This window comes from Aphanomyces astaci, assembly GCF_000520075.1.
Source record: "Aphanomyces astaci strain APO3 unplaced genomic scaffold supercont1.4, whole genome shotgun sequence".
NCBI lineage: Eukaryota > Oomycota > Saprolegniomycetes > Saprolegniales > Verrucalvaceae > Aphanomyces > Aphanomyces astaci.
Window position 1 is genome coordinate 643887 of NW_009798267.1, and position 21401 is coordinate 665287.

General features: G+C 52.3%; 11 protein-coding genes across 17 annotated transcripts; 6 read left to right on the plus strand and 5 right to left on the minus strand.

The window, feature by feature from the left end:
* The first annotated feature begins 81 nt into the window (after positions 1-81).
* Positions 82-1496, plus strand: H257_02362 (hypothetical protein). Its single transcript, XM_009825957.1, has one exon. It carries the CDS (start codon positions 236-238, stop codon positions 1214-1216), a length of 981 nt encoding a protein of 326 aa, XP_009824259.1. The 5' UTR covers positions 82-235; the 3' UTR covers positions 1217-1496.
* A 228-nt stretch (positions 1497-1724) lies between these two features.
* On the minus strand, positions 1725-2783 carry H257_02363 (hypothetical protein). Its single transcript, XM_009825958.1, has one exon. It carries the CDS (start codon positions 2098-2100, stop codon positions 1792-1794), a length of 309 nt encoding a protein of 102 aa, XP_009824260.1. The 5' UTR covers positions 2101-2783; the 3' UTR covers positions 1725-1791.
* Positions 2770-7197, plus strand: H257_02364 (hypothetical protein). Of its 6 annotated transcripts, XM_009825964.1 has the most exons (13): positions 2770-3194; positions 3242-3721; positions 3868-4007; positions 4123-4179; positions 4246-4308; positions 4539-4818; positions 4921-5017; positions 5154-5241; positions 5291-5422; positions 5477-5509; positions 5583-5652; positions 5711-5873; positions 5927-7196. In XM_009825964.1, exons 1-13 carry the CDS (start codon positions 2840-2842, stop codon positions 6291-6293), a joined length of 2325 nt encoding a protein of 774 aa, XP_009824266.1. In that variant the 5' UTR covers positions 2770-2839; the 3' UTR covers positions 6294-7196. The 6 variants fall into 6 exon arrangements, with proteins under 6 accessions (XP_009824266.1, XP_009824265.1, XP_009824261.1 ...); XM_009825963.1 differs by having other exon boundaries at positions 3242-4007; positions 5927-7197; XM_009825959.1 differs by having other exon boundaries at positions 4123-4308.
* On the minus strand, positions 6352-7197 carry H257_02365 (hypothetical protein). The gene is made up of 2 exons (XM_009825965.1): positions 6825-7197; positions 6352-6778 (listed from the first exon to the last, which is right to left on the minus strand). The coding sequence occupies exons 1-2, from the start codon at positions 6963-6965 to the stop codon at positions 6473-6475; spliced, it is 447 nt and encodes a 148-aa protein (XP_009824267.1). The 5' UTR covers positions 6966-7197; the 3' UTR covers positions 6352-6472.
* Positions 7198-8270: 1073 nt separating this feature from the next.
* H257_02366 (hypothetical protein) lies at positions 8271-9839 on the minus strand. The gene is made up of 2 exons (XM_009825966.1): positions 8753-9839; positions 8271-8689 (listed from the first exon to the last, which is right to left on the minus strand). The coding sequence occupies exons 1-2, from the start codon at positions 9796-9798 to the stop codon at positions 8305-8307; spliced, it is 1431 nt and encodes a 476-aa protein (XP_009824268.1). The 5' UTR covers positions 9799-9839; the 3' UTR covers positions 8271-8304.
* A 1049-nt stretch (positions 9840-10888) lies between these two features.
* Positions 10889-11898, plus strand: H257_02367 (ribosomal protein S6). Its single transcript, XM_009825967.1, has 2 exons — positions 10889-11625; positions 11680-11898. The coding sequence occupies exons 1-2, from the start codon at positions 10968-10970 to the stop codon at positions 11841-11843; spliced, it is 822 nt and encodes a 273-aa protein (XP_009824269.1). The 5' UTR covers positions 10889-10967; the 3' UTR covers positions 11844-11898.
* A 347-nt stretch (positions 11899-12245) lies between these two features.
* H257_02368 (hypothetical protein) lies at positions 12246-13071 on the minus strand. The gene has a single exon (XM_009825968.1). It carries the CDS (start codon positions 13029-13031, stop codon positions 12372-12374), a length of 660 nt encoding a protein of 219 aa, XP_009824270.1. The 5' UTR covers positions 13032-13071; the 3' UTR covers positions 12246-12371.
* A 160-nt stretch (positions 13072-13231) lies between these two features.
* On the plus strand, positions 13232-14342 carry H257_02369 (hypothetical protein). The gene is made up of 3 exons (XM_009825969.1): positions 13232-13611; positions 13675-13759; positions 13816-14342. The coding sequence occupies exons 1-3, from the start codon at positions 13267-13269 to the stop codon at positions 14166-14168; spliced, it is 783 nt and encodes a 260-aa protein (XP_009824271.1). The 5' UTR covers positions 13232-13266; the 3' UTR covers positions 14169-14342.
* A 686-nt stretch (positions 14343-15028) lies between these two features.
* Positions 15029-16347, plus strand: H257_02370. 2 transcript variants are annotated; one of them, XM_009825970.1, is made up of 2 exons: positions 15029-15399; positions 15446-16347. In XM_009825970.1, the coding sequence occupies exons 1-2, from the start codon at positions 15066-15068 to the stop codon at positions 15976-15978; spliced, it is 867 nt and encodes a 288-aa protein (XP_009824272.1). In that variant the 5' UTR covers positions 15029-15065; the 3' UTR covers positions 15979-16347. The 2 variants fall into 2 exon arrangements, with proteins under 2 accessions (XP_009824272.1, XP_009824273.1); XM_009825971.1 differs by having other exon boundaries at positions 15058-16347.
* Positions 16348-16370: 23 nt separating this feature from the next.
* Positions 16371-18173, minus strand: H257_02371 (hypothetical protein; the record flags this gene model as incomplete). Its single annotated transcript, XM_009825972.1, has 2 exons — positions 16371-17352; positions 17434-18173. 2 exons carry the CDS (start codon positions 18171-18173, stop codon positions 16452-16454), a joined length of 1641 nt encoding a protein of 546 aa, XP_009824274.1. The 3' UTR covers positions 16371-16451.
* A 95-nt stretch (positions 18174-18268) lies between these two features.
* On the plus strand, positions 18269-20222 carry H257_02372 (hypothetical protein). Its single transcript, XM_009825973.1, has 3 exons — positions 18269-19194; positions 19249-19455; positions 19516-20222. The coding sequence occupies exons 1-3, from the start codon at positions 18352-18354 to the stop codon at positions 20017-20019; spliced, it is 1554 nt and encodes a 517-aa protein (XP_009824275.1). The 5' UTR covers positions 18269-18351; the 3' UTR covers positions 20020-20222.
* The last annotated feature ends 1179 nt before the right edge of the window (positions 20223-21401 follow it).

Sequence of the window (21401 nt, forward strand, 5' to 3'; positions counted from 1 at the left end):
ACGTCTTATTACTGTACGTTCGATTGCATTCCCTTCAGATACCATTTGCATACTGTAAGTCAACAATGAAATAACACGGTTGTGACTTTTCGAGCATTTCCTTATCTTCTCGTCAAATTGGCTATCATGAAACCGTCGCGACCGTTGACAGTTTCAAATATTGGCCGGACGTCGCCATCCATCATGGCACCTCCATGCCTTTCACCATCCAAAAACCAACTTGTTCATTTCCAAGATGTCGTCAAAGTACATCGTGTCCTACGAGCACGCCGACTGCAGTGGCGGGGCGCTGTACGTTCGCTCAGGCGTGAACGCCACCGCCACTGACCTGTCGTTCGGGAGGTGCGTCGGGGGAGTTCAGGTCACGACCACCTCGGTTCCCACGACCAGCTACATCTCGAACGAAGTGTACTTGGACCTGCAATGGGACTATGGCGTGACCGAGCGCATCATCCAGCACACGTGCGTGTGGACTGGCATCCAACGTGGGTATGTCTATGCGGATTGCCAAGAGCGGGTGTTCGGCTTCTTTCAAGACGGTGACTGCAAAGTGCCGTTGGTGTCGGCAGAGGACGACGCATCCCCGCCAATCACGTCGTGTATCATCCCCAACGCATATTCTGCCACGTCATCAAAATCCAAAATCCCGCCCAAGTACTTGAAGCGGTACGAACATGCCGATTGCACCGGCGCAATCTTGTACGCCGACGAGTTCACAGGGGCGATGGCCGCGGCCCAAGACGTCGACCCGTGCACCGACGGCTTCCAAATCGACCTCGCCGCCCCAAAGCCAGACCAGTTCAGTGCTGGAAAGACATACATGAGTGTGACCAACCCGTACATGCTGTTCAAAGGCACGGTTCTGGACAAGAGCTGCGTGTCGTACGCCCCGGGCAAGTTCGTGCACGTGGAGTGCGCGTCCCGCACGTCAGTGTTCTTCAACGACGACTCGTGCTTGTCGGGGGACCAAGAAGTTCTGTTTCCGTCCAAGGTGTGGGGCATCCACTGCGGCATTCTCAATCACGAAGGTGGCGGGGAGTGGTGGCGCGGCCACGTTGGGATCCTCGTGGGACTTGTGCTGATTTCGGTGGCGGCCGGAGGGATTTTCTCGGTGCTCTACCGCCGCAACCGCAAGTCATACGTGCAATTGCCGCTCAAGAATCCGTCGTCGTCGCAGCCATCGTACCACACCACTGGCCGCGACGTGGGCGCTTAAGAATGAACTTATGCCATTGATTCTTGTCGTTTGCTCATACTTTAATTCCACACGAACAGTACCCCCATGAAGACACAACATAGGAGCTTGCTTGTACAATGTGAAGGGAACGAATACTTCGACCATGGGCCAAGCATCGCCGTGCAGCTCGTTGCAAGCTAGCCACGATCGTTCGATAACGTTACAATGACTTGCATGAACAATCAGTTAAATGAATATGGATGGACCTACCCGAATTTGGACCTAAACGAGAGCGGGGATATAGCTTGTGGTAATAAAGTCGTCTTACTACATGTACTGCATAGAAAGTACTGTAATGCACACCTCAAGTAGTAGGGTAAAGGTACTTTGGACACTGACTTACATGCCGATACGCATATTATTCATATTGCCCTAGTAAACGCGATTGTGCTATTTATACACCCTGAGCACCCTAATGTGATCTGACCGCGTGCAGTTTAGCTCAACAGTCAACGTGAAAATGACAGTTCAACCTCCAAAACCATGATGTCTGTCGAAAGAGTCACCGCCGTGTTGAATATCATGGCGGCGGACTTCATCTATCTACATTTTTTTCAGTTATGGAGCCAAAGTACTTGAACGTGTACGCTCACAGTGACTGCTCGGGGGGTCTTGTCCATGTCCGGTCGGGGCCGAGCGTCAACTACGACTCGCTGCGGTCCTGCGCGGCGGGGGTGGAAACGGCGACGCACACCAGCCAGTTCATGGAGGGTCGGCAGTACATGCAGATCCGTCGCGAGTACGCCACGGACGTGGTGCTGGACGGCACGTGCGTTCCCACTGGCCTCGCCCCTCGGTTGTTTGCTTTTGTTAACTGCTCTGCCATGACCCACGCCTTGTATACGGATGCGAATTGCTCCCATCCAGTGCCCGTGGTAGACATCACTAGCCCCCAAGTGGAATGTTCGGTGCTGAATGACGTCGCCGTGTCATCCATGCCTCTTCCGCCACCGGCGCTCAAGTACTTGAAGCGTTTTGAAAATGCAGATTGTACGGGGGTGCTCACATACGTGGCGACACTGTCAGGCGTTGTGGCCGTTGCCCACGATACCCAATCATGCGTCAATGCTTTTGAATTGAACCTTATTCCACCGCGATGGAAGGACTATGCCCATGATAGCTCGTACATGCACTTGACGAACTACGACTCCGACGACGATCATGCCCACAGCCTTGTCCTCCATGGAGCGTGCGTGGAGTTTTCGCCGCGCAAGTATGTCGTAGTCAACTGCTACGCTCAAACGATCACGCACTATGCCGACGAATCGTGTCAAACGTTGGATCTACATGGTAACCGTGCGCCGCTGGCACCACGTTGGCCAAGGCGGGATCGCCCCACGAATTGCTCGATTCCTTCCACGGAACTGGACATGTCGACTGTGGCAGGAGGAGGACGATGGAGTTTGCATGTAGCTGTGGCTGGTATGACGGCCCTTGCATTAGGTACGTGGCTAGCGCTACGGCGAAGGCAGCGGCGTCAAGGATTCGTTCGTTTGCTGAAACCGTAACCATAAAACGTCCGGATAAAACATGCCACTCATCCGCATAAGAGCATTCATTCTGTGCTTTCGATGATTGCATCTTTGCACGGATACACTTTTGATGAAGCGAGCCAACTCGCCGCCCGTTCCGCCTCCAGATGGCGACCCCAAACGAACGAAAGCATGCTACGAGGATAGGGATGACATGAAGGACTTGTCCAGCTTGTCCTTGGATGACATGGATGACGATGGCATCGGCGCCTTTGGCAACATGGACCACGACGCGCTTCTCTCGCAACCTTACCAAGCCATGATGCAGTCTCCAGAGGAAGGCTGGCCCGACGACAACGACGACGACAACGACCTCCCAAATGACGACGGACTTCTTTTTGACCAAGGCCACGCTATGGGCGTCCCTCTATCGTATTCCGCCATGTCCGCATCCGCGTTCCGAAGCTCGTCGCAGGAGATGATGGGTACCGGAATCCCCATCGCAACATCTCTCGTCACCATGTCTGTGTAGGATGGCGACTAAGCAGCCCTCCTTTAAGCACCGCGTCAAACCGTCGCATCAGTTTGGGCCCTGTGCACATATCTGCGGCCATCGACCTTCCGGACAGCTCGTGCTCGGCCGCCAACGCCGACACCATGCTGGACGACGAACTGTCGGCGGCCTTGTCCCCCGAGGACGAGGTCCAGTTCCACCACGTCGTGTACTACTTGCAGCTGCATCCAAAGCTCGTGAACCAGCTCTCTCGGCGGCAACTGAACGCGTTCCGAGCGGCGGGGCTGCTGCAGATCGAAGTCAGCGCCCGCCGTCGATCCGTGACGATCACGCGAGAGATGCTCACGTCAGGCCCCATGGCGTTCATGTTTCCCCACTACAAGGCGTTCTTCAGCTCCAACCACGTGACGTTTCAATGGCAGGCCACGGCCAGCGGTGTGGATCTGACCCTCACCAACACGAGTCGGCACCCTCTGTTTGTAGGATTGCAAGTCTTACGTACGTTTCACTACGATCGGTAGTATCTTGCCCTATATATATATATATATATATAATCCCTCGTAGACTGGTTTATACATGTATATACATACCTGGTGGAAATATATATATATACTTGTGTTTGTCGTGTGAAATGATGGATGTAGCGCCGCAACAGACAAAAGCCCTGGCATTGCACGACGAAATTCGATTGCTTGTGTCTCCTGCCAAGTTCCTCTTGCTCGGTTACGTCGTGACCAACCACGAGATCCCGCCGCCGCCGCACCCTCCTTGTCATAATGTGCTAGTACGTGGACGAGTCTTTTATCATCGTCCCCATCGCTCGCCTTGTTCCTACACTTACGAACCAAAGATGCCGAAACAACATACAAATAGGATGCGTTTACTACTGTTTTGTTTAGGGCGTTCTGTTTGCGCACCCGATATTAAACTACAGTAGCCTCGGCCTCTCGCTCAATGTACTACCACAATATATACCCCACGTCATGCTCGTCGTCCACACCTCTGTATTTTCAATGTCACAGAATCGAGATGTCCACACCATGCACACGTCCATGAGCACCCGACTGGTCAAGTACATGCAGATGGTACGTATTGTCCTTGTGCGGATTCTTTGCCAAATCTATCGATCGATTCGTTGTACTGACGTTTGTATGCATAAAGTGCTCATAGTCCTGTGGGGTTTGTATCACACTACTTGAAGTCACACACTAATTTGACGGTGATGATGGTTTCCTGCAATCTGATTGGCTAAAAATCCTTCTGTACATGTTTGGTTGTGTCGAGTTTTGATGTCCGATGTGTTATGTGACTGTAGTCGGAGCTCCGCGTGAACGAGACGGGGCTTCCCGTGACATTCACGCCACAGCCAGTGGATCTGGCCGTGGAGTTTGCGTCGTGGGATGTGCTGACGGACCTCGTCGCCGACGGGTGCCAGATGCTCCATGTGGCGTGCGCGGCGACCTCTTCCGCGCTCATCTTGGAGGACGGCCGCGGCGGCGCCTTTTCCGTCGACGTCGATCAACTCACGCGGCTGTTTCGTGGCTCGGCGGTGCAAGTCGTGCAGATCTCTGTCTACCACAACGGATGCCCCACAGGTATATATATATATATATATATATATATATATGACGATGGTTTTTATTCACAAAGTATGATTCGTTGTCAATCTGACATGTTGTACGATGTATATATTCTAGCCCATCAGTTGCTGCTTGATGCAGGGGTGCCATATGTTGTGGCCGTGGCGCCGCATACCCGCGTGGTCCCGTCGTCGCAATTGCTTTGCTTTTCCACGTACGACCCTTGCTTCATCTCTCGAGTATCTTTGTGTTGATATATATATATATATGACACTGCCCTTTATGTTGAAGTCGACGATATATATCTGGTTTGGATCAAAAGCGATATGGATATGTGACACTGCACGTAGCAATTTTTACCGAGCGCTTATGAGTGGCAAGTCTATCCAAACGAGTTTCCACTTGGCCAAACACAGCACCAGACTGCCGAGCGACACGGTATATTCCGATATATATAATATATATATTTATATCTGACAGGATATAGTTTTGCCTGTATGCGCAATCCAATGGCCACCACGGCATGGAGGTGCTGTATCCGTTAACGGACAAGCCAAAGGCGACCCCCACGTTTCGATCGGTGCTGCGAAAAGGCAGTTTGTCGTTTGCCGTGTGCAAAGTATAGTTGTATATATATATATATATTCTACGACTGACAAGGAAAATGTCATAGGAATTCACGCATCGGTTGAACGAAGCCCACGATGTACAGAACATACCCATCCTTTTTGCTAGATTCGTCGCGAAAAGAGATTTTATTACGTCCTGAGTGTGAATAGATTTGCTACCGACTGCTGGACCCGCTCCATCACACGCGATTCATCGACATCCACGGCCCGCCTGGCATCGGTACCTCCTCTATGTTGAAAAAATATTATATATATATATATATATTATATATATATAGGCAAGACGCAGCTGGCTCTGGCGGTGACCCAATACGTGAGCTTTCGCGGCACGTTTGATGGCGGCATCCGCGTGCTGCATGTGAAGGACGTAGTCGAGCGGAAAGGGGCGCAGCATGCAGTCGTGTGGTTGCAGCGGATATTTATGGACATCAAGGACAACAGGTACAAATATATATATATATATTCGATGTGGTGACGTAAAGATGTGGGGGTAGTGGCCGGGCCAAGTCGTTCTTGGTGGTGCTCGATGGCGTCGAAGTGTTTTTCCACACGCCGTACCATGCCGTGGTCGTGCTGGACTTTGTTCCCGCCATCTTGAACGAGATGCCGAATGTGACTATCGTAGCGACGACGTTGCAAGCGGTGGCGCTGTCGTCGTCGCCGTCGTTCAAGCAGTTCCACGTCGGCCTCGACTCGAACCCTGGCGGCTTGTTTACGGTACACTTCCACGCGCTGTCGTCCGACTCGTCCTTGGACGACACCACGCGGCTGCCTCATGAGAACTACGACACGGCGCATGAACCTGCAAGTCCAACCAATGCGGTTGCCGCCGCCGCCCCTGCCAACTGTTGCATCATGTGAGATTTCACATGTCAACTAAGAGTGCTAATCCAAAAAAGTGAAACGGCCAACGCGTTGATTGGGTGGAACTGTAAACTGGCATTAAATAGATTATACGTAGACTGGTTCACAGGCACGGAATCGATAGAACTGCCACTCGCTGCCGATGGGCGACGACGATAGCCAGTCCTGTGCGGCGACTACCATCGGGAGAAGGTGCGGCTCACGAGGGTGCGGAAGAAAGAGGGCCGCTTGGATGGTTGTGTCCTACGACTGGTCGTTCCATCGTGGGAGGCTTCGGCATCGCTGAAGCACGAGTTTTGGAAGGGATGATTGAAGTCCACAGCGACTTGCGGCGACGTCACGCTAACCGACAAGTGTTGAAAGAGGAACTGACGTTCCCGTCGAGCAAGACACAAGACGCAAACGATCACGTTGGCGGGGTCGGCGGTGGGACTCACGGCGACCTTCTTTGTGACGCAGTCCATGCATACCACATCTCCACACTGCAACATGTCAATCGTCATGCATATGTGGACTGGAAGGACGTACCGTGCGGCAATGGTGTTTGTGTCGGAAAAGCGAGAAGCGTTCGTTGCACATGGCGCAGGTGGTGCGCGCATCATCCGGAATCCAATGCTCCCGTGGCGTGATCTCATGGGGTCGGATGCAGTCGAGGACGTGGCGAAACATGCCAGCAAGCAAATACGGAAATGTGGCCTGGTCAACGGACGACGTCGAGCCAGTGCAGCGGCTTAGGCCGCAGCTTTGCTGTCCTCAAGCGCTTCAGCCAATGGAACTGTGCCAGGAAGCCGCTGCGAAAGAGTGTCCATGTCGTTTCTGGCCCCATGATGCCAGATAGAGGATGAAACTGTTTTGAGCGGTATCGATTGGTCGAGCATACTAAACTCAAGTTTGGTTTTCATGTCGTGTTATTTAGAGCGATAGAATGAATAACTTGACCGAAAAGCCTGTGCGAACCAGTCACGATTTGCCGACTGCATAGCTGGACTTGTCCAACAGCAACAAGTAAAGTTCTGCATACTGTAGTATTAATAGTAGTAGTATAGGAAGTTACTACTAGTACGTAGTACACTCCTGAAGTACTTTGAAGTTGTAGTACTACGTACTTCAGTACTGTGAGCTTTGCCATTGTGTTTCTGTTTTTCAACGGTTAGGGTTACGTCCGAGTGGTTAACTAAACACACACTATATTTTGACCATAATTTTATCTGATGTGGGTGTTGTTCGCATGGATAAAAACACCAGAGTATCAGGTCTCGATTGCAAATTTTGCAAACACAAGTTGAATTTTCGAAATATTTGTCATCTAATCCGTCGAAGGTTATATGACCGGATGGATGTGCTGAAGGACGACTTGCCAAGGTCAACGACCGGCTCAGCGAACTCTGATCCATTGTAGTGACGCTGTGTATGGTGTTTGTTCTCCGTTCTTAGTGTACACTATGGTGATGGCAGTCCAAACCACCCAACCAGGCCGTTCGCATGTTCCTAATAGCGTTCCTATTAATAGTACAAGTGTAGTACACTGACTGTATTGCTGTCATGACCGTGTGACGATTACCCGTTTCGAGGAACTGTTGATATTTTGAGCGACGTATATAAGTTGACGGATGGCAAGTCGCCCCACTCACAGTCCCCGTCGTCATGACTTGACCATTGAACCTCCTGTGGTTCTACCCCTGCTTCTTCTCGTCACGTCGGTGCTACTACATGTACCGAACATATGCATGTTCCCATGAACACTCTAGTCGACCCGAACGTGTTTGGCCGACACCAGTCTCTCCTGGATTCATGCCGCCCCGTGTCACAGGTGCTCAACGAATTCACCGCCCTTCAACAACCCGGCACCCAATCAACGGTCGCTTCAACAAATAGTGTTGAACTTGGTCGGGAATGTCTCGGCAAAAATTCCCTTTTTCCAGTTTTGGCGTCACGTGCAACGCATTGCACACACTAATTCTCTCGAGCGTTCCATGGAAAAAAAAAACGACGTTAAAGTTAAGGGAGGTCATGCGGTCTGCGCAAACCCGCTCGCCGAACACGACCGCCGCAGCTGCGCCATGTTGGCATGCAGTTCGAACGGATGGTTCGACGGCAGCGGGTTTGATGGCACCCATGCCGCCCAGTCGGTCGCGGGGCGGATCTTGGCCAGCCGCGCAAACTCGGGGTCGATCGCTCCCGACGCCAGTCGTTTGCATTGCACTGTGAGCCGTGGTGCCTGCTCCAACGCGCGAATGAGACTTGGCAAGTCCACGGCCATCTTCTGGAACTGCGTGATCGCTTTGACCCGGTTGAAGTTGAGCACGACGTTCAGGTACACGAACCCTTGGGCGTCCATCCGGTTGCGCAGGAACAGGTCGCGTTGCAAGTTGGCGTCGCTGAAGTAGAATTCGCTGCATACACACAAAACACACATGAGTACACATATGTGTCGCAAGAAGAAGAGGTCGACTTACATTTGCTGGACGATCTGGGCCAGTTCACTGGGCGCCAGCGAAAGAGGCGGCGGCGGGTCCTTGGGCAACGGAGGGTATATCGTGATAGCAGCACCCAGCGACACGGTCTTGGTGAGCGCGGGGAGAGAGATTGGCGCCGGACACAGCGGACCGAGGGCATCGCGCCAACTTCGGCCGTCGGCGACGGACGAGCGGGAGCGAGACAGCAATGGTTTCGTGGTCACGGGGACTGGACTGGCAGCGAATGAAGGATGGTGATGGCTCATGGTCGTGTTGATGGACAATGCGGCCATCGTGTTTGGAAGGTTGAACTGCGAAGGAGACATGGACAAAGATTTGACGGGAGACAGAGAGCGACGGGCTTGGGACGAAGATGACGACGAGGTCGTGGACGCGGTCGAGCTAGGTGACGATTTGGTCGGCAGGCGCACGACGTCCAGCCAGTCAATCTCCGGCACGTCCTTGGAGAGTCCTCCCGACGGCTTTGCTTTTTTCTTGTTGGATGGTTTCGCTGGCGGTGCCTTGGAGGGTTTTACAACTTGCTCAGGCACGTCATCCACGCGAGGCACGGGGGCTTCTACCAAAATCACATCCACGTCGTCCGATACAACAGCAGGCGGCACCACAGGAATATCAACTGTGTCCAGTTGCGCCTCGACATCGTCCTCTGCCCCGACGATCTCAGATAGTGTTCGGGTTGGGGTCGTCGTCTGTGTAGCAGGGATGATGACTCGAGTAGAGGCAGCCTCACTCGTCTGCTTGTTTGACTTCTTTTTCTTTCGTCGGACATTCAGAGGAGATGCCGACTTGGACAATGTTGATACTAGAAGCAGCTTGGTGGACTCCTCGTCGCGAAGGAGCTCCAGGGATACCCGTTCGCTGGCGAGGGTCGCTGCTCGGATCTGTTTTGCAGGGATCTGGTTGGCGGTGGATGCGCGGTAGCCTATATATCCAATGGCAGCCAGCAGTACGATCGTCATCTTCATGTCGTAGGCGATCTCAAGCAGCTTTGCGCCAACTTGGACGCCGATGATGCTCGCGCTCATCGTGTGACTCCTCGACCGATTGAATGTAAATGCAACTAAACTGGGCTGCGGAATAATAGGCATGGGGGTGGGGTGTGTTTGGAGTGGGATGGAACTGATCTAAGGGAATCACACCCCCACCCCCAACTTCACCCATGAAAAGAAATAGGAGACGCCAGGCGATCGCTGATTGGCTGGATTTTCAATATGTCGGTTGGGAGATCTCTACGGCGTCGTCGTGATACGACCAACGGGTATGGCACGTGCGATTATAATTACTTAGAGTATGCAAGATAAAGAGTATATTAATTTGATCTTGAGCCTCCGTGGTTATAGATAATGCAATCGATTCCACCACAATTTAAGCTTGTAAAATGTATCCATTGATTAGTTTGCGCGGGCCGTCGAATAAAAACACTCAGCATACAAACTGGGCCACACAGCTGGATTAACAGGGTTCGTGCCACCTGGCCGATTTTTATGATCGATGACGTGCAAATCGCGATGACCTCCACCCCCCCCCCCACGCAAATGAAGTTTTCGTCGTTTAGACCACGTCAGCAATGGAACCTTGCCAGACGGGACCTTGCTCCAGATACTTTACGATGTACGATAGTAGGTAGGACGACGATTCACAGTCAGTGTACAGAATTGACATTGCGATAATGGCCAATTCTCTGCCAACATGAGCCGGTACGTACGTACACTTCGGCGAATCGAAGAAGAAAAAACGCTTGCAAGACAAAAGTGCCGTGCTTCTGGAGAAATTTGTCGTGAGGTGATGGACTGTACTTTTGCCCTGGGGAAATCACCTCAAAGTCGTTCGCAGTCCTCGATGGAATTCGGTGAGCAAATCGACCAACTGCACTCTTCATAGTAACTTGTGCAAGAGGGGCGGCAATGGACGTCGTTATCGTGGGCCGCTTCTATTGACAGAGCCAACCTTGGTTTATTTATGATGTGGCAATAATGACGATCTTATGGGGTCGTCAAATATGACCTGCACTTGGATTGGCTGATATATTGCATAATTAGACCAATCACTCTCGCATATTACGAAAGTAGTGGATAGAATTATATCCAATCAGTTGTGGTCATAGCCTGCAGGGTGGTCTATTGGCTGGTTTGTCGGTGGTTTAGAACTCGCCTCTCGTTGATCTGCATTCGTCGCAACTTCGACCTTCGACCTCATGGTGTTGTACAAGCAGGTGATTCTGACCAACTTGAAGAGTTCCCCGGCCGACACGGCCAAGGCTTTCAAGGAGCTGGCCACTTTCATTCTGTCCAAGGGTGGCGTGGTGCGAGATGTGTCGCATCGCGGCCACCGAACGCTCGGATATGCCATCGATGACCGTCGGTGGGGCGGGACGTTTGAACGCCACCGCGAGGCCAAGCTGTTGGTCAAGACGTTCGAGACTAGCCCGAAGACGTTGAAGGAGCTGGAAGCCATGATGAAGTTGAGCTACCCGATTCTGCGATTCTCGACGTTCAAGGTGCAAAAGGATCCGTTGCGAGAAGTAATCAAAGCGTCTGCCACGGCTTCCGCCGAACAACCAGACGCCCCGTTCAACTGGAAGGAATTCAAGTCGACCCTCGATGAAAACACCAAGGTCTTTGAAGAAGAGTACGTGGTGGAAGTCGACGACGAGGTGGCCGACGACGCCCGCGTGCCGTCCGAATTCGACTTGATGTCCCAGGAAGACAAGGACGACCTGGCCGACTGGCTGGTGCAAAAGACACACCCTGAACAAGTAGCGCTCCAGAAGAACACGGACGACGAGTTCAACTTGTACGAGAACAAGACCAACGACGACGACGCCGATGCCGCCGAGTTCGACGACAAGGCTGGTACGTCCCAGGATCGCGTTCGAGATGGAGATTGATGATATGCATCTTGTCTAGACGAGGCGTTATGGGCGGAAGAGGACGGCTACGGCTTTGAGCCGACGGCCGAAGACGTGCCCGACTGGAAGCGCGACTCGTCGTATGAACCCGAACGACCCAGCGTCAAGGCTGCCGACGACGACGACGACGACGAGTACTCGAGGCCCGCATCCAAAAAATAGACTACATTGTGGCAATGTAAAACACACACTCTATCAATCGCCCTTCACACTTGGACCTTGCCTTGTACTTGTCGTTGTTGTGGGATTGTCTGAACCCGATAACCTGCCATCCGCAATGGCTTCTACAATCGCCAGACCACCACCACCTTGCCATTCTACCTTTGTGTAACTGTAAATCGGTGTATCCTTCAAAAGGGCGTGTTTAGGGGTATTTGTAGATTGCAGCGTCCTGATTAGCTGCTTGGGGTATCTCATAAAGTGATCAGGGTATTAAATTGATCAGTGTATCCTAAATCGATCATTGACATTACCGGTAACGGAGCGAGTGAAGCTGTCTGTTGCTGTATTCGACTTGGGCACGTCTCAATCATGGCATAGAATGAGGTTGACCACAATCCAAAGGGGGTTTCTGCATTGCCAAGCCCCCCCCCCTGGACCCGAAAGCCACATGGAAAAGACGCTTGGAAGATGTGAATTAGACATTAGCATATTTTAGGGTGAGCATGGTCAACGAGGATGCGAATTGCTTTACAAAGCAGTCCCGCGCTCCAAATTCTGACGGATTTCCACAGTGTACTTGTCGAAGGCACGGGAGATCTTCTTGTTGAACACGCGATTCCGGTTGTTGATGTAGTCCACGTCTTCACCATCGTAATGCTGTCGTCGTCGACTGAACTTCTTCTTGACGTCCGCACGATGCGCCAGTTCCGCAACCATACGATCCACGCCCTCTTCGGTCGTTCCATCGTTCTTCCCGTACTCCAACTCGTCGTACTCCTTGGTAGATGTGGATCCAGGAACCTTTTCGGTCGGAAGCGCATGCAGTCGCTTCTTGTACGCATTGTACAGTGAGTCCTGGTTGAACACTTCCCACCCAAACGCTGCCTTTTGTTTCTCCTTCTTGTGCGACTTTTTCGCCTTCAATTCGGCATCCACGACAGTATCCAGCATATACGCTTTGTCCTTCGGAACTGAGGCGACTTCGCGCTTGGGCGCAGCGCCGTCAACGTCGGCCGACCATTTCTTGGCTTTTCCAGCCGGGAGGGAGGCTTTCATGTGCTCTTCTTCAGCGAGTTCCTTGTTCTTCTTGCGCCCCGCATTCATCTTCATGCGGATCTCAAACAGTCTTTTCTCTGCCGCCGTCCTGGTCGCATCGGCGCTGTCCTCGGGTTCGTGGTCAGACGACATTCCTGCTAAGCTTCCTTGGTGGATCGAGTAAGTATGGTCCCTGAAAAATCCGAATACGCTTACCGGTATCCGAAAAGCTTCGAAATAGTGTGAGGTCGCTCAGATACTATTAATAGTATATTCAATCAAAACGCATTTCTAAATATTGTTGTGCCATACGGACAGTATTTAGAAATGATTTTAAAAACACTGTCAAACAAACCAAATCCAAACGCATTGTCTGAGCAGCGTGGCCATGACTGTACTCCAAGTGCTCCAAGGCCTATGGCGCCTAGTTGTCGTGTTCGCCGCTTGCGTTGGAGTGTCATACGTTCTCTTCTCGCGCTTGTTGGAGCGACGACCTTCCTTGGCAGAGACCCTTTCGTGGAACCTGGGCTTCGAAGACATCCAGCGAGGCGACGTCAGCGCCGCCCTCCGCAGCGCCATGTCCGAAGATTTTGAGTTGACGCTCGCATGCTTTGCTAGTGTCTTCTTCATAAAGCAGACGTTTGCTATTCCTGGCTCAGCCTTGCTCAACGTCATTGCCGGCGTACTTCTTCCCATCCACATCGCCTTCCCCCTGGTGTGCGTCCTCACAACGGTACGTCTATCCGTGTACGAGGCTTCCTCGTTGGCAAGTCGTCACACATGTGACTTGGCGTAGTGTGGCGCGTCGTCCTGCTACATCTTGTCTTCAACATTGGGTTCCCACGAGAGCTTGGTGTCTATGACCGACTACTTCCTCCCTGGTACGGCGACATTGCACGCACCCTTGTTGATATGAAAATTGAGATGCTTTATGCAGGCAAGTTGGATCTCCTGCAAGTGCAGATCGACGCCGCGCGCCAAGAGGAGCGGTTGGTGTACGTGCTGTTGTTCCTGCGCATCTTTCCATTTTCGCCCAACTGGCTTCTCAACATGGCGAGCCCGTACCTGAACATCCCTCTGCGTCTCTTCGCGCCGTCCGTGTTGATTGGCCTCATGCCGTACAACTTTGTGACTGTCAAGGCAGGGTCGATGCTGTCGAACCTTGACAGCATCCGAGACATCTTCGACGTCCAAACAGTGCTCGGCTTCCTCACCCTCGCCGCGCTCATGCTCGTGCCAGCGATTGTCAAGCGAAGGCAAGCCAAAGCAAACTCCAAAAAGATGGCGTAATAATATGAAACAGTCCTCGTTGTCACCTCGACCAAACACTCGTGTGTGACGGACGGTATGTATGGCCTCCTGATGCTGTACAATGATATTAGTTTTACTCCTGTTGTACCCGCTCGTACAAAATGTAAATCCAATCTGTTGGTATATTAATATTTTTAATAATAATACTTCGACCTACTTTTCATAGTATAGTATAATAATATTATGAAGCTTAGTTAATAGTACAAGGTAGTTACCGTGTACTTCGGAGTACTCCGTATTGCTCTTGGGCCATTTCTATAGAATCACATTAACTACCGATACTGGCACTACCAGTATTAATACTTCGAAGAACTATCAATATTAATAGTACTTCAGTAGTATTAATACTACTGTACGTATTTACTTCAAGTACTAGTATATTAATACAGTACTACTACGTAGTAGTACGTAGTACTATTTTGGTACCGGTAATAGTACGTGGTAATTAGTACCTACTACGTAGTATACGTGTAATATGAATAACAGTATTCTCGGACTTGCTCTAAACTCATACTATTAATAGTACTAGTATACTGGGTGAAGTTAATACCGGTGGTCTTGAGTACCGTGTTGTCATGAAAACACGAGACGTAGTACATGTTTGCAGGAGAACCCTAGACAAATAGACAATGGTAAACTGTGTTGGCGCTCATGCTGCCGTCGTTTAGACTTGTCATTCCTGATGTTAAATTCCCAGACTCAGGGAAATACTGTTTGATTGGCTCAATTAATGTATTTTTGGCGAATCAAATCGTGAGGTCGATTTATTGCCACATCACTTCAAACGGTCATGATAATACCTGGAGTATCACCAACATTGTATTTTTTGAAGAGTGTACGTCGTGCCATGCCGACATTCCTGTTTTCTATTCCAACATGGCAACATACGATGACACGTTGATGGACGAATTCGACCAGCCAGAGGCAACATCTACACGTGCAAGCATTGCCTCAATGAAGCACACTCTAATGGACGAGTTCGATGTGCCAGCGACACCCGCCACCTCATTCGTTTCCTCCACTCCGATGCGGTATCCTTCATTACGTGATACCCCTCCGACAGTTCAACCGACGCCGTGTCCTCCACCCTTCCGACACTCAGCGTCGGCCTCGTCATCGGCATCACCCATTCTCACAACTGGTTCATCGTTGTACCCATCGATTCCGGCGCCGTCTGCCGTTCCAAAGTACCCGTCGTTTCATGCCTACAGTACTTGCTATTCACCCCATATTGTTGTCATCGTGTCAATATTTAGGTCCTCCCACTGCTACAACTGCCACTTACGCCACTCCAATATCCGACACCTGCACAGCATTCTCTGCTGCCCTTCCTGCGATGGCCGTAGCAGATGCCTCAGTACCCACAGCCTCTTCCTCGTGCTTTCCCACCCATGCACCACTGGTGCCTCCGGTCGTCCTAGACGGCAGCTGCTCCCATTATGCGTCACCACCCTCATCTCCGTCCTCCAGTCGCATTCTAGATCTTCCACCTTCTTCCCAGCCCTCGCCCCGAGCTATGGCCGACGCCCTCAAAGTTGTGCATGATCTTGAAGTGGACGAAGCCATAGATGTCCAGCATGAGTTGCAAACGATGCAGTCGGTCATGCACCACATCGATCTCGCCCTGCGAGGAGAGACACCCCACCAAATCGCCCAACGGGAAACCCGCGAGGCCGCGCGACAAGAGCGGGAGCGCCAGCGCATGGAGCGTCAACTGGCGCAGCACGAACAGCATGTCCAGCGCCTCGCTTCCCGCCTCGCCAAGCAGCCTTCCAACGTCGTTCCGTAGCCAGACGCAGTGAACGATATCAACCACACTAGCCGACCACTCGTACGGATAAAACACGGTAGCCTATACATGCTACTTCCAAGCTGGCCAGCTTACCATAGTTTTACAATACAGTTTCTTCGCTGATTTCATTCGCGCTAGCCAGCGAGCAATGGTACTGTAGCCAAAAGCAGTGAACCGGTTGGGTGTCGATGTACTAGCTGTTCATTCGAAGCTCGTGAGCCGGTTCTGTAGCCAGAAGCTGTGAAAACGAGGCAAAATCTAGGCTAGCCGGCTACCACACGTCGGCAGCAACGGTATTGGGATTCCCAACCAACCACCACCACCATGGCGATCTCGTTGGATCTCTTAATATATACTGTACTACTACTACGTAGTAAAGTACTTCGAAGTAGTACATAATGTTAGTATGGAGCTATGGCGCCAGTTGCCTCGTTTTATATAGAAATAGGTCATTGATGCTGTATATGTGTTTATTTCTTGGTTTTCTTGCTCTTTTTCTTGCCGGTGGCGGCTTTGGCGGCGGCCGCCTGTGCTTGGTCCTCTTCCCGCAGCAACTCGTCGGCCACGTCGTTGGCCGATTTGAACGACGCGCCGAGCGTGAGCCCCCCCGTCGCTTGGGGCACGGGGTGGTTGCCAATGTTGGCGGCGCGTGTGGAAAACTTGCGCTCGACAACATCGTTTTCCGATGTGTCCCACAGCGCGAGGACGCCGCCCGTGCCGCCAGCCCCGAGCAAGAAGGGCGAGTCGCGGTAGAACTGCAGGGTAAGGAGTTCGCCCACTTGCATGTCCTTGGAAGCGATACACTGCGGCGTCGATCCTTCCAGGTCCCAGATCTTGACGTGCTTGTCCGTGCCGGCGGTGGCAAAGAGACCCGGCAACGCGTGTGAGAACGAGATGGCCGACACGGCCGTGTCGTGGGCTTGGAATCGGTAGAGTGGCGCCGCCGAGCTGCCCTTGCGGACGTCGTAGGCGACTACGATCCCGTCCTCGGTCGATGCCACGAGGGTGCTGGGGCTGTGCGGATGCCACACCATCGACTCGACGTCAGCGGACAAGGCGAACTTGGAGAACGCTTGCGGCGCGCGGCCGTCCAGAACGACGAGGCTCCGGTCGAACGATGCACTGGCGAGGATTGTCGACTCGACGGGGTTCCACTTGACGCTTTGGACCTTGTCCGTGTGATGGGTCATCGTGTGCATGCACTGCTGGGTCGTGACGTCCCAGATCTTGACGGATGCGTCGGCGGATGCACTTGCGAGCATGTTGCGGTGGCCGGCATTCCAGTCGAGGCCGAGCACCGCGTCTTGATGGGAGCCTGGTTTCAACGCGGCTTTGTGTTTCTTGCGCATGGCCTTGGAAATGGCCACATCCCTACGAACATGATGATGATCTTTGTTGAGTGTTTATGAACAAAATGCAAGGGAGGGGGATAGTAGTAAACGAAGGACATACCGGAAGGAAGCGTTGGCTTCGCCCCCCAGCGTTGCCGTGGGCTCCAACACGTCCAGCACGTCCAAGTTCCAGATTTCAATACCCGCCTTGAATGTCCCCACCGCAACAAAGCTACCGTTCACAGGCACACCATTCACGGGAGGCAGCGGCGCAATATCCATCCACGCCAGCGCCAATGGGAACGCCGGCAGGTTGATCTCGTGGTGGACGTACAAGTTGCCCGTGTCTTCTTCGTACACGTGCACTTCCAAGTTGCTAAAGTCCTCCTCGGTGTTGCACACAAGGACCACCGAGTCGGTGGATCGGATCTCCATGTCGGCCTTGTCCTCGTCGTCGTCCTCAATGTCGTCGGGGACTTGGTCGTCGTCTTCGATTGGAATCTCCGCGCCGTTGCCTTGCAGGTAGTCCTTCACGGCAGCTTCATCGTCTTCCTCGTCGTATTGATCCATGTTGAACTCCTTCAACGCTTCGTTGTCCTCGTCGTTGTCGCCTTCCATGTCGGCATCCTCTTCGGGGTCCTCGCCTTCGATGTCGTCATCATCGTCCTCACCTTCCTCCGCTGCAGCAGCTTCTTCCTCTTCTTCTTCGTCTTCTTGCGCCAGTTGCGTCATCATATCCACCTCTTCCTTGGACAGGACAAACTTGTCCGGCACGCGCTTGGACGCGCCGCGCGGAACCCATGCAAGCGCGGAAATCATGACAACTACTGAATTGAAGTTGGCAGTTCCAGTCGTTTTCATGCCAACCATTGGCCGAGATGCCATGGTCATTATCCGGATATTGCTCCATATCTGTTCTATGATTGGATACAAATAGAGTTAAGATGACCTTGGATTGGTTCAAATAGATTCAATTTGGATCCCCATTGGAGGATTCGAATGTCGTCAAGTCACCCCTGGTGAAAAGATCACAATCATCATGCGGCTCCTCAGCGTCGTCGCCGCGTTGTGGGCTGTGATGCAGGTTGACGGCCAAGGTAGCATCGACACTTGGAGGCACATACCTGCCATGTTTAGCCAGGGAGTGCAAGTGACTTCTCATACAGTATCCGAGCATGTTCGTTCCAAGGTGGTCCCGGCGTCGTCGGTGATTGACGTCTTTGCCTCCTCGTCGACGTGCTCTCTTGGTAGCACCTCGACTTGTCCACGTCCCAATGCTCTCGCGTACGGAAACATCCTCTACCACATCGAGCCAAGCTCGAAAGAAGCTGCAGAATCGGCGCTAGCCGCCGCACTTGCCCATTTTCGCATGTCCAGGCAGGACGTCACTCTCGAGGACGCCACCGTGCTGCAGCTCGACATGTCACGCGACGGAGTCCATCCCTGGGAAGTCGTCGCGTACAATTACGTCAGCTCAGGGTCATCTTCGATACGTGTCCGCGTGAACCACGGCGTCAACTTCCACCTGACGTTCGTCACATCGACCACTCGCCACCGCGCTGTCGTGCACCTCAACACGCTAGAACACTCGTATGTGGTGCTGGAGCATTCGCACTTTCCTGCCATCCTCGTGTCTCCATCGGCGCCACCTCCCGACGCCCCATCGTCGTCCTTTGCCGAGCCCAAGATTGCCACGTACAATGTATGGAACGTAAACCCCCCCGGCGTCGTGTATGGCCACGCCAATCGCTGGAGCATGTACAGCCGGCGGATGGACCATTTGGTTGCGTTCGTCCGTCAAGTGGACGCCGATATCGTCGGGCTGCAAGAAGTTCGCGTGGACAACTCGTTTGGCCCTGTCGGCCACCACGCCCAGATCCAGGTACAACTGAATGGACGTGCCGCTCATCGTGTTGGTTACGCTGCTACATGTTAGCACATTATGGACCGCCTTGGCACTGCGTACCAGTACGTGTACCGACCGGCCATGGCATACCCTAACGACCAAAACCCGATGGAACATGTCGAAGAGGGGCCGGCGATCTTGTCCAAGCACCCGATCCTGACCTCCGACTACGTCCTCCTCTCCCGCGTCGTGGACGACCCCAATGATTCCCATCACCGACTGTGTCTGCATGCAGCGGTGAGTCACGCCATCTCTGCGGCAACGGTGATGATGATAGATGACATTCATGCGATCTAGGTGGACGTGCCGCACTGGGGCGTCATCGATGTGTACGTGACGCACCTGTCACTGAGCGAGCGGTCGCGGGAGCAGACGATGGTCGAAGTGTGGGAGTTCATGCAGCAAGGGAAGGGTGTGACTCAGGTGCTGCTGGGGGACCTGAACGCCGAGCCGCAGTCCCACGGCATCCAGTTCCTCCAAGGCAAGATGCCCCTCCACGGCCACACCACGGACCTCCGCGACGCGTGGCTGCAAGTCCATCACGAAGAACCCGAGCCCAAATCGAAAGACAAGGTGCATGTCGAGCACGCGTTCACATTTCCGAGTGATGACCCCGTCAAGCGCATCGACTTTGTGCTGTCGCGAGGCCAAGGCCATGCTGTTTCATGCGATGTGTTTGGCCAGGCGCCGACGGCGGACTCGGCGCACTTTCCGAAAGACAACGGCATGCTCAGCCAGGCTCAGGACAGTCCCGTGTACGCGTCCGACCACCGCGGCGTCGTCGCCACCTTTCGCGTGTAACGTAAAGGATCTATTTACGACGCATCAAATCGGGCATCTCGCTTTGATGGGCGATATCTCAGCAGCAAGGTATCGGATTCACGATCTAACAAGTGCTGAGTGTATGGGAGATTCTGGTGAATCCAGCCTGATGTGTGGTGACTGACATGTTCCTGGCAGATGTAGTGTCTTAGAATTCCAATAACAAACCAAAATTACCAAGATTTTGGGGATCTATTTACGGCGCACACAAATTACTTGAATACTGTATTGCCAAATGCATATTTTTTGGAGGGTTAGGTTATTAAGTCTCGACAGGATTTACACTTGTTTATAGAGGATATAAAGTTTTCCACGTTGGAATTAAAAGTGAATCATTCTGAAACAAGCGCCAGACACAACAGCAAGAACAACGAACACAGCAGCGATTGGATTGGTATCAAAGCACATATTCCACAGCATCTACTCTAACGGCATTTGCACGTCCATTAGGCAATGGAGCCAAGCCAAGAGATCCAGCGATCCGGGCCCACATCAAGGCCTTCTTCGACAAGACAATCGGCTTTCCTCGCTTTCCTCGCGTGGCCTTGAGCGCGTTCTTTCGCTTCGTGGCTGCCTGGCGCTGCTCCTTCGTCTTGTCCACTTCGTGCAGCAACTCCAAGGTAAGAATTCGACCTCCAACATCGATCGTTGATCTTCCAGAGGCCCTTTTCTTCTCATCCGCTGGCAGGGTCAACATTTCGCGACGCAGTACATCCCGACGCTCGATCCAGTACGCTTGCAGGTACGACTTGGGCACACCCCCATGCTTGAATAAGCCAAAGCGCTTCATCATTTGTGGTGGCTTTGATAGGGGCCACAGGCCTGTTGCCTTGAACCCACTGATTGCGTTCGCGGGAATCATGCTCTTAGTCCACGCTGTTGACGCAATTCGGAGTGCCGCTGGCTTCGCGATGGTGTAAACATCCCCAGTATCTATATCATTGTTAATACTATATCATTGTTAATACAATTTGAATCTCAGTAAATTAGTTGTTTATATACCGTTTGATACCAATTCTTTAAACATTGCCTTTCGAATTGCAGTTTTGTACGGACCAAAGACAGCAACATCCAAGGGTTGGAAAAGATGCGTGGCATTCGCGGGCAAACAAAGCAATATAATTTCCAGCGATTTACACAAGTCCACAATGTCTGACGAGAAATGGGCAGCAAGCCCATCAAAAATCAAAAGAACAGGACGCAAAACCGTTAATGACTCTGAGAAGTGTTTAATCCAAGATTTAAAAATGACTTCATTCATAAAACCTTTGGGAGATGTTGTAACTGTGGCGTTAACCACAGAAGATTCAAAACTCAAATTTTTGGCAACAGTTTCACCAGGAAAAAGAAACAGTGGTGGC